General features: G+C 41.3%; 1 protein-coding gene across 6 annotated transcripts in view; it reads left to right on the top strand.

Moving 5' to 3' along the window:
* LOC137420802 (sodium-dependent phosphate transporter 2) overlaps window positions 1-13982 on the top strand; it is a 136123-nt gene that overhangs the window by 74040 nt on the left and 48101 nt on the right. For 2 of the 6 annotated variants that reach the window (XM_068106187.2, XM_078772292.1), the window contains exons 1-2: window positions 1220-1405; window positions 5970-6574. In XM_068106187.2, coding sequence (XP_067962288.1) covers window positions 6289-6574 — 286 coding nt within the window. In that variant the 5' untranslated portion in view covers window positions 1220-1405; window positions 5970-6288. Of the gene's footprint in view, window positions 1-1219; window positions 1406-5969; window positions 6575-13982 lie in introns of those variants that run through there. The other 4 variants (XM_078772291.1, XM_078772290.1, XM_068106188.2 and 1 more) reach the window with 3 other exon arrangements.

Raw genomic sequence — 13982 nt, 5'->3', positions numbered from 1 at the left:
CAATGAGAATGACACTCGGTAGAGCGCATACCTCCACCAGACTGAACAGTTTGTTTTGTATCCCACTGATAGGCCGGATCTGGATTCGGACCTGGACCAAAATCTAATCGGCTTGTTCTTGTCACCTAACCAGCTCATCCACCAAGTTTCTTTATAACTAATCTACAATGTTTTGAAATATCATGATGTATATCGTTTTTGGTGCCATCACTCCATGGTGAAGAGAATAAAAGATCATGGTTTGTTTTGGATGGGGGATGATCTGAGATGGTGGTGAACAGCTGTCTTGAAGACTTGTAAGGGAAGGATGCGATTGAAGAGAACATGGAAGTTGGTTCCACGGGTCGGAAAAAGAGGAACAAATGAGTGGAGGTGAGTAGTGATCCTGGATTAAGATAGTTTCACCAGACGGGGTTTATGGTGGTCCGTGCACACCCTGAAGGAACCTGGGGAGGGGGGGGATGGGTGGGTGAGGAGTGACAAAGCACAGAAAGCACAGTCTGCGAAACTAGTTCATGGGTTCATACATTGTATGATGCCAAAAGACGTGTTACAAATCAAGACACTGAAATGTCATTCATTTGATTGTGTTACTAACTTACTATCACAAAGGAAATGGAGCTTGTTTACAATTAAGGTGTTCATTTATTTTAGTGTTGGCATTTCCAATAAGGAGAGAAACTCAATTTCTTTATATTGATCTCTGGAAACTTGCCATATTATCAGAAGTTTAGCTACAATTATATATTTATCATGCGAGCCCATATAACTCCACCGTGCCCTCCTCTTCACCTTCCGGAGATGACTGTATACCTGTATTTCTTAATTAGCCACCAATAATGTTGTTCAGTTTAAGTATGTCAGTTTTCATTCTAAATGTTGATAAGTAAATATAAATAATGTCAATTGTTTGCATAATGTTCAGAAAACGTTCTGTATTTCCCTCCAAGCATTTCTTCAATATGAAGCCGTTGATCTATGAAATCACTTTCACACCAACAATATTGTACTGCTCAAGCTTCTGAAATCGTCTCGTGTATTATTCTTTAAAGTGAAGTGCAAGTTTAGTTTATCAAATTGTTTTGCTTGCAACCTCGGTGAAAAAAACACATTGTATGGAATGGGGGAGGGAGCAGCTAATCTGACTTTGAGGATCATTCTCTAAGCAGTTCTTAAGGTATCGCGTCAAGCCTATCCGCAATCGGAGCGATAATAAATGGCTGCAGAGCCAAACCCACTGCCCCATATCCATTCCTACAAATGTGGTGCACACCCAGCACCGCACCGACTGGAACGTTGCATCGACCTGGATGAACACATTGGGGGCAGCAACAAAGGCATTGTATGTTCCTTGTTGTTTTCTCTTTTGTTTTCCTCTTGTGGGTCGTGAACAGGTATGTTACAGGTTTGTATTTGGCAATAATGGCTTCTTCTTTTTTAACACACACTCTTCTGGTGCACTATTTGGTTTGTGTGGCTTTGAGCAATGTCGTTCAAACTTTGTAGTATACTTGATTTTTTTTCCTCACTTATTTATTTATTACTAGCGGAATGCACCCGGCGTTGCCAAGGTTCTTTTTGAATGAATTTAATCTTCTGTACATAGGTCTTACTACTATAATTCAGCTTTTACTCGCGGCCGTAGATTGACTACTATAATTCAGCTCAGCTTTTAATTGTGAAATGGGCCCAGCCCGGCCGAACCGGCCTCGCCCGGCCTCGCCACGTAGCCTATAACCTTCCCGAGGCCTGTCCCAACATGTTAAGTTCTTTTTGAATGAATTTACTACTATAATTCAGCTTTTACTCGCAGCCGTAGGAGATTGACTACTATAATTCAGCTCAGCTTTTAATTGCGAAATGGGCCCAGCCTGGCCGAGGCGGCCTCGACCGGCCTCGCCACCTAGCCTATAACCTTCCCGGGGCCCGTCCCGACATTTTTTTGTTCCAGAGGTTTCCTCCTATCTTTCACCGTTCAGGAGATTAGCGCGTGCAGACAAACAAACAAACAAACAAACAAAAACTTTCTTTTATATATATATAATAATAAGAAGATATATTATTTATTGTAATGAAATTGTTTAATTTTTCTCTTTTTAGAATCGGTTTCAGATGAGGCTGCAAGAAGATGATATATAAACAGACTTGTGCAAGTTTCATCTTCAAGCCGTCTATATCTTACTGATTTTGTGCGGCCTTGCTTTTATTTTGCTTGCCCCCAGTGGCCTTGTTTGCACAAAAAGAACGTGACATTTTTGCAGTTTGTCTTACTCAAATGAATGGCTTCTCACGACTTAGAAATTGCTTGAATTGAAGCAGTTGTGATGTTGATGGTAGTTGAAAGGTCGCCTTTTTATATTCCTTCATTCAACAGCTTTCCTACGAATCACCAATCGCACAGTTTATAGTCAGGTCGGGAATCAAACCCAGACCAGACAGGTCAAATGTTAGAGTGCTGCCACCCTGTCGGACATTTGCAAGGATATCAAGGGGTCAATAATTAGATGTAGATATTTTTTAGAGCGCATTCTAATGCTTTCCCATTTTTGGCATGTCCCTGATGTGAAGTATGACAGAAAAGTTATTTTTACGTTATTTTGCCTCTGCTGGTGGCTCATGATTTCCACCATCAGCGAGTACTCAGTTTTGGATTAACGGATTTTAAAGTGAATGTGGTATCGCACTCTGCATAACTCACCAACTCCCTCTGGAATTTTGATTTGTTGTCTAAATATAATTTCATGGTTTCCTTTTTTACCTCCGCACCAAAGGTGGATGGAGGTTATGTTTTCACCCCTGTCTGTCTGTTTGTGAACAAAATATCTCAAAAGCTTGTGGACGGATTCGGACAAAATTTGGCAGAGATGTAGCGAATGTGACAAGGACGAAATGATTAGATTTTGGTGAAGATCCGGATTCGGATCCGGCTGCAATAATTTTTAAGTGATTCTTCACCATTGGGAGATGGGGCCAAAAATGATACATAGCAAGATATCTCAAAAAGTTGTAGATGGATTTGGACGAAACTTGGTGGACCGGTTGGGTGCCTGTACAAGGACGAATATATTCGATTTTGGTGAAGATCTGAATATGGATTCGGATATGAGTATTATTTAATTTTTGAGTCATTCTTCACCATTGGGAGATAGGGCCAAAACGATATATAGCAGGATATCTCAAAAAGTTACAGATGGATTTGGACGATACTTGGTGGAGATGTTGTGTGTTTAACAAGGACGAAATTATTGGATTTTGGTGAAGATCCGGATCCGGATCCAGCTAGTAGAATGTTTTAAGTGATTCTTCACCATTGAGTGATATGGCCAACCAGGCGGAGGTACGCTCTCTACTGAGTACCGTTCTAGTTTATTATTACTTTTTGTATATCATCAATACATGATATACATCTATAGATATACATCATCTTTTTGTATTAATACAATGGGAAGTGTTGTGTCTGGGCATTCGTACATTTGGCTGTCTCCCGTTTCCAGCGGCCACTTCCCCCACTGCTTTTGAAAAGGTTTGTGTGCAGACAAAGTTCAAAATTCAATCGGATGAACCATACTTCAATACCAAATTAGATGCATTTTAAACATAAATACAACATGAAATCACAGTTTGTTTATTTACAGTGCGTTAAGATACGACCTGGGCGAGCAGGATGGCCTCGAGGTACCATGGATGCACACTCACCTCTAAGCTGTCTCGCTTTGGTTTGAATCCTGAACCAGCAATAAACTGTCGTCCCGGTGTTTCACACCCAGGGTGATTCATCAATGTGTGTCCCGTCCCTCCGATGGATGATAAACTGGGCGTCCGTCTGCTGGCATTAGTTAGTGGATTTTAAAGATCCCCATAGTGTCATGTCCTTCGTGAAGAGTAGGCGAGCTATCGCCAGCACTGTGGCCAAATTCCTGCCTGAACTACTGACGGGAAGGCAATGGCAAATGACTCTGTATAACCCTGGCTCAGGAAGCTGCTTTGGTGGCACCAATGCTCTGTCTCAGAGTATGAGGATTTATATCACAAAGTTGAGCAAACCATGTCAGCGTTGTTAATAACAGTAGCCTATACTGCTCAAGTCTTTGAACAAATGTTGCTGTGCAAGGCAGTCATTTAATTAAAGAATAAACTCAAATTAGGAATGTGACCTAAAAATAACATTTCATAATAAACTTCAAAAAGCTACAAAACAATCGTAAATTTAATGATCAGTGGACTCGATGGCGTAATTCATCAAGAGTCGAGGAGTTTGGCATTTCATACCCTGGCCAAGTAATGAGTTGTATGAAAGACTTTAACTATATGGTGCGTGTTGCTTATTTGCTTGACGCTCAACATTTAAAAACGATAGAGCACGGGCATGTAGAGAGAGAGGGGTGGAGAAAGAGGGGAGGGGAGGGTGGTGGGGAAAATTTTCCTTCTGTATCCATCCTGTCCACCCAATTCCTCCCCACCCCATTATTTGTCCAAGTCTTCCTCTATTTTGTCATTCAACTCCGCTGTTGGTTCCTCCCACCCACCTCTTACTAATGCTCCTTTTATCCTGCTATTTTCTGATCCATTCAGTGTTCTAGCTCTTCCACGAGCTTCTCCATCCTAATGAGGGGACGTCATCACCACGCATGTCCGCATTGCCTGCCAAGCTCCGGAGTGGCCATCTAGCAGTGCGTCATTGTGGATGTTAAATTCAGATACTGTCACAAGTGTATGCAAAACTCACAGTTACCGACCTGGTTTCGCCCTTGTTGGGGCTTCATCAGGGCAACGCAGTGAGCCTTCCATACACTTGTGACTGAAAACCTTTCAGTTATATATCAGTCATTATGCGACTACATAGCAGAGATAATGTTACCGTGTGGCAGGCGGTGCTTATCGCTCCAAGTAAGGTGCAGCAGTCACTGTATGGGACACCTTACTGGCGGTTCCCCACTGATGGTAGGCCTATGAAGTTGCATAATGACTTGTGTATATATATATATATATATATATATATATATATATAATATAATCTATCCTTAAGGATGGGTTCTTCGCTAATTGGATTAAAGTTTCGATATTACGTCATTACAGTTTGACCACTTTACCATTTCAGCTTGGTTGTCGAAGTATGTTAAATTTGTGGACAGACAATCTTCCTTAGCATTTAGCATTATTTTTTAAAAATAATTTAGCAATCATTCATAATTTAGCATTTCGCATTCCTTAGCATTATTTTGTTCTGCAATGCCTCTCCAGGCTTTTTTTTTTTTTTTTTTTGGTTAAACATTGAGAAACCATTGTCAGAAATAGTTGACTGAAAGAACTATAATTGCCATACAATGCAGTACGTGTGATTATACTCGACTCCAATCACGTCCCCAATTTATCGCACTCTCTTGTGGGGTTATCCGAGAAGGAAGTTTGGCCCATGTATTTCACGAACTACCTGGCCTGGCCTGGCATTTGACTGAAGGTAGGCAGGATTTTGATTTTTTTCACGATGACAGCGATGACTCACCAACTCTTCACTGAAAATGCGGTGGCATCTTTGACGTACACCAACTCCTGGTGGTAGACCGTACACCCAGCTTAGCACTCATCTGAAGGTCGACACACTTTGTGATGCAAAGCTCTGCTTGCGAAGCACCAATCTGATAGTTTGTAGTCGGGCTGGGAATCAAACCCAGACTAGACAAAGGTAAGAGCGCTACGTCTGCGCTATTCTGCCAGAATAGGGTTCCCAATCGATGGCAAATGAAACAAGTATGTCGTAGCGATTTGGATACCATTTTGAGTACATCGGCAATGATCTGGCCACCATTTTGTTAATGTTGTTATACCTTTGGACAAATTAAGTTGTCAATGTTAATATATTCCATGCTTTTAAATCTTGTAACAGGCATTTGATTTTCTGCCTTAAAAAATGTTTGATATTTGCGCATTAACACTTTACTTGCATGTTTGTGTCTATTTTTGTTTTTCAGAGACTACAACCTGCTTATCCAAATGTCTGGTGGACACCATGGACTGCGTCAGTTATTGCACCAACTTCAGCGGAATAGGTCGTAAAAATCTGGGATTACTGTTTTAATCTCTACGTGACTCGTGAACATATCTTGAGTGCAGATATACATCTCGGTTTGACAACATTTGCACAAAAATACACTCCCCTTCTTCGAAGCTTGAGTCAGAGTTCCCTGAATCTGCAGTGGAGTGGCCACCCAACGGACTTCTGTCCTCTTTACATTTTGGAAGAGCTCGTTCCGGGTTTTAACACAGCAGCAGCTTTTTACAATCTTCACGATGCTGTCAGATTACATGTGGTTGTTGATAAGCGGATTCATCATTGCCTTCATCCTTGCCTTCTCCGTTGGTGCCAACGACGTGGCCAACTCCTTTGGCACGGCGGTCGGCTCTGGGGTGGTTACGCTGCGCCAGGCCTGCATACTCGCCTCGATCTTCGAGACCGTCGGCTCGGTCATGCTCGGCGCCAAGGTCGGTGAGACGATTCGCAAAGGCATCGTCGATGTGGATCTTTACAACAACAGCGCCGAGGTGCTAATGGCCGGGGAAGTCAGCGCCATGGTTGGTAAGTCTCTTCTTCGTTTGCTGTTCACTCGTCTTTTCGGGGAATTTAATTGGTTGTTTTGATACTTCCTCTTCTATGGATATATGTCAAATGCACCACAGTTTCATCTAACATTTAAACTTCCTCATCGATGAATGTTTTTTGTTGTCGGACAATATTTACATTGGTTGAAGTTTGTATCCAAGCGCTGACTCTTGGGATCAAAGCTTGTCACTGTGGCCGTGTTACCTCTTAACCGGTGATGGCTGGAAGACCATCACACCGATAAACCTGTAGCTTCACAGTGTTATGTCCTGTGATCTAGTGCATATTCCTCGATGAAATGGATTGGTTAAAAACGTTGGTGGCCATTTTGAATTTAGAATTTTCACCTCCCCTTCTACCACCAAATACATTTCAAAGATTTTCTTCTCCAGAACTGCCAATCCAATGACGATGAAACATCGCATACATTTTATCGATGGACAGAGTTGCTTCATATTTGCCAAGATGTGTGTGTGTAACATTTAATGGCTGACATGGACCAATCAAAATATACCATTCTACGTCGGGAAGTTGATAGATTTTGATTGAGAAAGCTGGTATGCGCATGCGCGTGTACTACAGCAATTATGATTTGAACACGTGACCATACATACCCCATGAAGCCTTCCTCAGTAACAATGAGATGTTGTCCCTAGCAAGGAGATGCTAATGCTTATTTCGACAAGAAAAACAATGTTATGCACATTTGTAGTAATGCTGGTTTCAATAATGCTAAATTTGAAGGTGTCTTGGTTCCTTCTTTCATCTGTAGATGTTGCTTGTAAGTCTTCATCATTGCTAACAACTCCAGTTATGATTGTTTGATTTGCACTTTTTTATCCTTGCTTTTTCAATAACTCAGATGCGTTTAATTTTGTATCCTCTGAATATAGTAATTGTCACACTGGCTCTTGTTATTGGAAATTGCATTTTGTCATCAATGATGGGCAAACAATTATTGGAGATCGGAGTGCGGAGTAAGTTAGGTTAGAAAACTTTATCTTGGCAGCTGGTTTGTTTTTGGCAAAAACGATTGTGCTGATTGTTGTTTGTGCATTAGCATGCTTGCTAATGTCATTAGTCAAAAAGTTTCTGATATCATGTGTCCTGCCTGTGAGGCTTAGGTCAGTATATAAGGGGGGTATTTGACAATGAGCCATGTTTCTTTTTTTTTCATGGAGCGATTTTGAAGATATAGAGGTGCAAAGTTTTTTCAAGATAGAGCACATAACACGTGACCTATGATGTCATAATTATGACTAAAAATTATACAGGAGGAGGTGCTCCTGTGGTGAAAAATTCGTGTCCATCGGACCATCAGTTGCAGAGAAAGAAAAATTTATACTGATCAGAACAAGCGTTGTACTTGTTGAATTATGATGTCATACTGAATGTACCGATGACATCGTCATTGACGCATCTTATCCCCATGGGGAGTACTTGACAACTCCCCATGTTTAAATTTTTCCATGGAGCGGTTTCGGTGATAGAGAGGTGCAACGTTTTTTGTTTTTGCTTTTCAAGATGGTGCCTGCACCATGTGACCTATGACGTCATAATTATCATTAAAAAATTATACAGGAGGTTCTGCTATGGTTCAAAATTCCATGTCAGTTGGTCAAACGCTTGCTGAGAAAATGAATTTTAAAATTGCAGACACGCACGTTTGACATGCGTATGTATGCCGTACGTACGTACTACGTATGCCACACGTACGCCTGCAACCGATCGCTTAACACCACTTTTCGCCTCGCGAGCGCAAGATCATTACCCGTGCAGCTGTTTCGATTCAACAGGTGCATTTATTTACACAGGAGAATGAGATTGCCACTCATGTGCACTGTAACCGCTTTAAAAGCAACATGGGTTTAATATTTAATGGGGATATCGACATGGGAAGTAAAAATGCAATCATGAAATAGAGAACTAACTAGAATGATCTTTGGCATGCGCTCTTGATGTCCCGGTTGTGTGAGGTAGCACATATTGGACAGCCATGATTGTAAAACCCCGTGTTTGAGGCACCGTGGTATCTCACGTGGAACAGCCATTCATAAAGTGCGGTTCAAGGTATAAATGTACAAAGGTGGCAATTTGAGATAAAACACGAATGGGAAATTGAAGAGACAGATACAAGGATCGAGTAACAGAGAATCTAACTTGCCATAATATTGCTGTCGATGCTAATTTGGGTTACAAACACTTATGCTGACACTCATTAGGATATAACTACTGAATTATTAACCCCTAAATTGTCAGGGCAAAACGTCACATCACATTGCATCACATCACGTGACTGACCTGACTTGACATCGATACTTAGTGACTTTAAAGCCTCACGGCTTTTATACGGGTTCATGATACACCTCTAACTGTGATTGGTGAGGATGCCAAGTCAATCCCCAATAAAAAGTCTTTCCACTCTTCCGGGGCTCCACAGCACACTATGCCACCATGGCTGGCACACACCAGCCAGACAGATCGTGACGGTCCTTTTGGAGCGTGTAGCGCTTTTCTCGTGCCTTTTTTGACAGACTTGACGGACCTTAGCGTGACTTTTCACCTGGCCCCGCTCACAAAAGAGGTGTTGATGCATATGATATTATCCTGTCTATAAATTACATACGCTGCCTCCACAGTGTCACATGTAACAAAACGAATTACTGTGACAGGTCACAGTAACCTAACCTACTCAAATCTAACCTACTCAAAACACACGGACCATGTTACACTTGCCACCATCTAGCCATGTATGGTCTGCATGCACTTATAACAATGTAGCTGTTTTGGTTAAACAGTTGCATAGGTTCTGCCTTTTAGGCATGACCTTATCAGAGGGGCGGTGAGGACCTTCTGTTCCACGTTGACAACAGCCAACAAGTCTGAAATGCTCGTCTGTGGATGTTCCCTCTCTGGAGTGGACTGGTCTATAAAATTGAGAAATAAAGTAGCTTCCCAGTATTGGCTGCAGTCGAATCCTACTACAATCCTAATAGGTGGAGCCTTTTCAATTTCCATACACATTTTCATGAGTAACAAACTGTTCATGCAACATTATTGGAACACATATTTGAGTGGTTTCCAACAAGTAATTGCCTTTTTCATTTGTCCAAATCAGCTTACCGTCCCTAAAATCCCCAAACACCATATCCATCGACGTTATCACACGACTTCTCCTCGATTAAGCATTTATCCGTTAATTTGTGATATCCATCTCTGGCTGCAAATCACCGTGGAGATCTTAATATAAAGGTGGTAGTGGGTTCAAGCACATGTCCATGATCAGATTTTGGCCAAATACTGAGCCCCCAGTGGGGCATAGCGGCCTAGCTAAATGCACTGTAACAATTGTGCACTTATTCATACAACAATACACTTCCCACTTTGTGAGTATGCATATAAATATTTCAGATATAACGGCACTTAGAAAAATTTCTAGGGTGGCCATTTTCCAAGATGGTCACCAAAAATATAAAAGTTCATATTTCTGCTTATGTGGGACAATTTCCTCATTTAAATGGCTAAAGCCATGTTAGGAGGGTTGAGGGATGATGCATATAGATCATATAGATCATGCATATAGATCATGACATTTAGATTAGTCTTTGCATGCATAATAGGTGGCCATTTTCCAAGAGGCCACAAACTTAATTATGAAATTGACTTTTGCCGGTAGTGTGGCTTTGTGTTTCTGTTTAAGGAACTGAATGAATGGGTTTTTTTTTGATGGCAAAAGTAAGTTCGTTATTTTTAGTAGTACATGTTCACATTATATTGCCTTTTATTTTCAAAATGGCAGCCTCATGGTATATTTCATTTTATATACATGTGTCTTGATTAAAAGGCGAACGTTTTAATTCACATGTGGAACACCATATTTCCAAATGCTATTTACTTTTTACATACTTTTGCAATTGCTACCTCCCGAATTTGCTGATTGGAAATACATTAGATTGTTAATTCTATAGCCAAGTAGAAATTGAACTTCACATCGTCACTCTGATAATATTGTTACATTTGTGGGAATGTCAATCGTTTACAAAGCATGCATAGATTATTCGTGTCTTTTAGTGTGTATTGCATAAGAAATGCCAGTTCAGCTATGGATCCCAACTCGGACCTTTTCGTATTTATTTTTCCTTTTTCTTAAAGTTTACCCCATATCCGCTCCCTTTACGCCACGTGATTTTGATTGTTTGGTGGTGCACAAAACAGCTTTGGAGAGGATTCAACCCTTTTTCTTTGAAGCACGAAAGCGCGGGAAAAGAGTAGGAAGAAGAAGAAGCATGTCTCTTGGCGGTGCGGTAAAAAAAAAAGAATCCTTGCTTGTGGCATGAACGGCTTGAGTGTGTTGGTGTGAAGGACTCGATCTCTGTGAGCTATATGAAGATTTAGTGTGCATGAAGGAGGTGGACAAAAAGGAAAGGGGCGTATTCTGTGGAAAAGGCGCTTCTTTGGGTCTCTGTGGAGACGATCGGTGCTTCATGCTGTGAACAGGCTCGACGTGTGCTATCTATATGAAGGAGTCGAATGAACTTCATGAAGGGCTTGCTGTGTTGCATGAAGGAGGTTGAGGAAAGGAAAAGCATCAGAGGAGGAAGGAATCGCAGAGTGTGATGACTGGTCCATTCACATTTGTTCCCGCCAAACGACGCTCTACTGAGCGTCGATGAAACTGCCCTTCAAACAGGCCTGAAACGACCCCATTCCATTCCATTCTCTCCCTCATATCCCATTTTATTTGAATTCCCTGCGAATATTGTTTTTTTTTATTTGCTTCCCGTTCCTTACCCTGGTTTCTATAGAGGGTCTGTTTGTATGATGTTGTGTCGGCCTTTCGTATTGGATGTATGTGGCCTGTGTTAAATAATTCAGTCTGTTATTATTAATTAATTAAGTCCGTCATCATACTTATATGATTTGCTTATTGTATCGTTTTGCATTCTTTGAAGCAAATTGATTGTATTTCATTTTGTTTGATTGACATTTTTCGGATCGGGTTGCAAGCCTCCCTTGAGCCGCCAGTGTGGCAGTCTAAACTCGAGACTCTAGATCCTCTACTCCTTGCACTGAACCAAAAGTTCATGCTTCCAAAAACCGCTTGGTCAGCTTGCGGGCCTCGGCCTGGCGGGCTGGGACTAGGACCTAGGGTCGCTGACATTAGTCACCCTGTAACATATTTAGTCGGGATTGACGTTTGGGACTCTGGTCCTCATCCCCGTCACCCTTAACTATATCATAGGAAACATCTGATAGTGTTGATATGCATGATGTGTTCACCAAACAAACAAGGTGTCATTTCAAAAGTTGCATCAGAGTGCAAAGAATGGGCTGTGCACATTTTGCTATCGACCAAGGAGCTTCAAATATTATTTAAATGTCAACATAATGAAGCCTCAACTACAGGATGAAGTTGTGCTGCTGCGCAGAGAAAGTTGCCTTGAAAATGACATCAAGTAGAAGTATTCAAGAAAAAGTTTGTTTCGTGAATTAGCACAATTACCAGATACAGAGCAATGTCACAAAGGATAAAATTTGCAGACCCTGTGACTTCTGGCCATCGAGACCAGATTGACTGGAAGCTTTGCATCATTTGTCAGTGTTAAAAATTATCATCTGAATTTTCCTGCTAAATCAAAAAGAAAGGCATTGGAAGTGGATAAAAGTCTTTAGCAGAAAATCTGCCAAAATTCAGAGATCTTGGAGAGCCCTGATGCAGGCCAACCTGATGTTTAGTCTGCAATGGTTGCTCACAGAGTCATTTGGCACAAATCTTGCAGCATCCACTTTCACAACATGTTGCTGGAGCTGCAAGCTGTATAGATGCTGTATAGCTGTATAGCTGTATAGAGATGCTGTATAGTACCAGAGATGTTCATCCTCATCACAGTAATGATACCAGACGGTGTCCACATGTACGAGATCAAAATTGTCACTTCCATCACAGCAATATGCACTTTACGTTTTCTGTGAAGGACCAGTGGGTCAAAATGGACTTCGTGAAGCATCAACATTTCAACTTGACGGACGAGTGCGAACCAGTAAATCAAGAGGGGCAATGGAAATTAAAGCACCATTTCTGGAATTATCTTTGCTGAACTCGTAAGGTACATTGAGGAAGCACGCATGGAAGAGGACACTGTACCAGTCTTTTAAGCTGAGTGATTTAGCACTTCTTGATCAGTGCAGGATAGTTCAACTAGGAGTATATCATGACCAACGACATCATTCTACATGATTGAAACTTAGATTGCTTGCTCACTTTCCAGAAATGCGAGCTCATAGTAACGGTTGTGATGTCCTCCTTGTTTTCAAAGATGACATTAGTACTGACTTGTCCGAGACATGTGAACTGGACAGGGACAGTGATGACATTGGTACTGCCTTGGCCAAGGTATACCAGACAAGGACAACTGGACAGGATCAGACATATCTCTCATCCCTTAAATTATATATTTTGCCATTTAAATGAGGATCATAGCCCACTTAAAAGCAAAAATATTAACTTGTATGTTTTTGGTGGCCATCTTAGAAAATGGCCACCTTGGCCATTTTTCCAGATGCCTCTATATCTAAAATCTTTCTTTACATGTTCCTGAACATGTGAGCAGGATATATCAAAGGTTAGGGATGGATTCGGACAAAACTTGATTGGACAGGTTGGGTGTGTGACGAGGACTAATTGATTCAATTTTGAATTGATCAGATTCAAATGGGACTTGAGGGTAGGTTCACATAGCTGATACTATATTTTTTAGGTGATTCTTCACAAGTGAGAGATGGGGCCAAAAATGATGTGTAGCACAATATCACAAAGTTGTGGACGGGTTGTGGCAAAAATTGGTGGATGAGTTGGTGAGGTGATTACAACAAGCCCATTAGATTTTGTTTATGGTCCCAATGCAGATCCGGCATATTGGTGGGAACAAATGTAAATTGGTCAGCTTGGTGGGGGTATGCGCTCTACCAAGTGCCGCTCTCGTTTCGTACGTAATAAATAGATGACCTCATTTTGCTTTTATTTATTTACCTTTTTTCCTCGATCGCTGCAGGAGTTTTAGGTGGTCGTAATTGGAGATTATTTTCATATATTTTAGAGGTTGCTTTCAAATTTTGCTGTGGGACCAATACAACCTGAATTTTGACTCCCTTTGTGGGAAATTGAAAACTGTTGCAATTACCTTGCTGTAAAAATGCAATGTGTTTACTCTACTCATCGCACAATTCCTTGGATTCACTGCCTCCCCTCCTCCCCCTTCCGATACCTAATATTAGAATTGGCCTGACCTATGCCTTGGATTCATTGCAAACATCTAAAATGTATTGAAACATGAGCCTGCACAGTTGCATCAACATTTGAGTTACAGTGCAGGCTGCTGCCCTC

Source organism: Myxine glutinosa, chromosome 2 (assembly GCF_964187855.1).
Source record: "Myxine glutinosa chromosome 2, kmMyxGlut1.1, whole genome shotgun sequence".
In the NCBI taxonomy this organism is placed as follows: Eukaryota; Metazoa; Chordata; class Myxini; order Myxiniformes; family Myxinidae; genus Myxine; species Myxine glutinosa.
The sequence above is the reverse complement of the archived record's forward strand: the minus strand, read 5'-3'. Positions and strand labels throughout refer to the sequence as shown.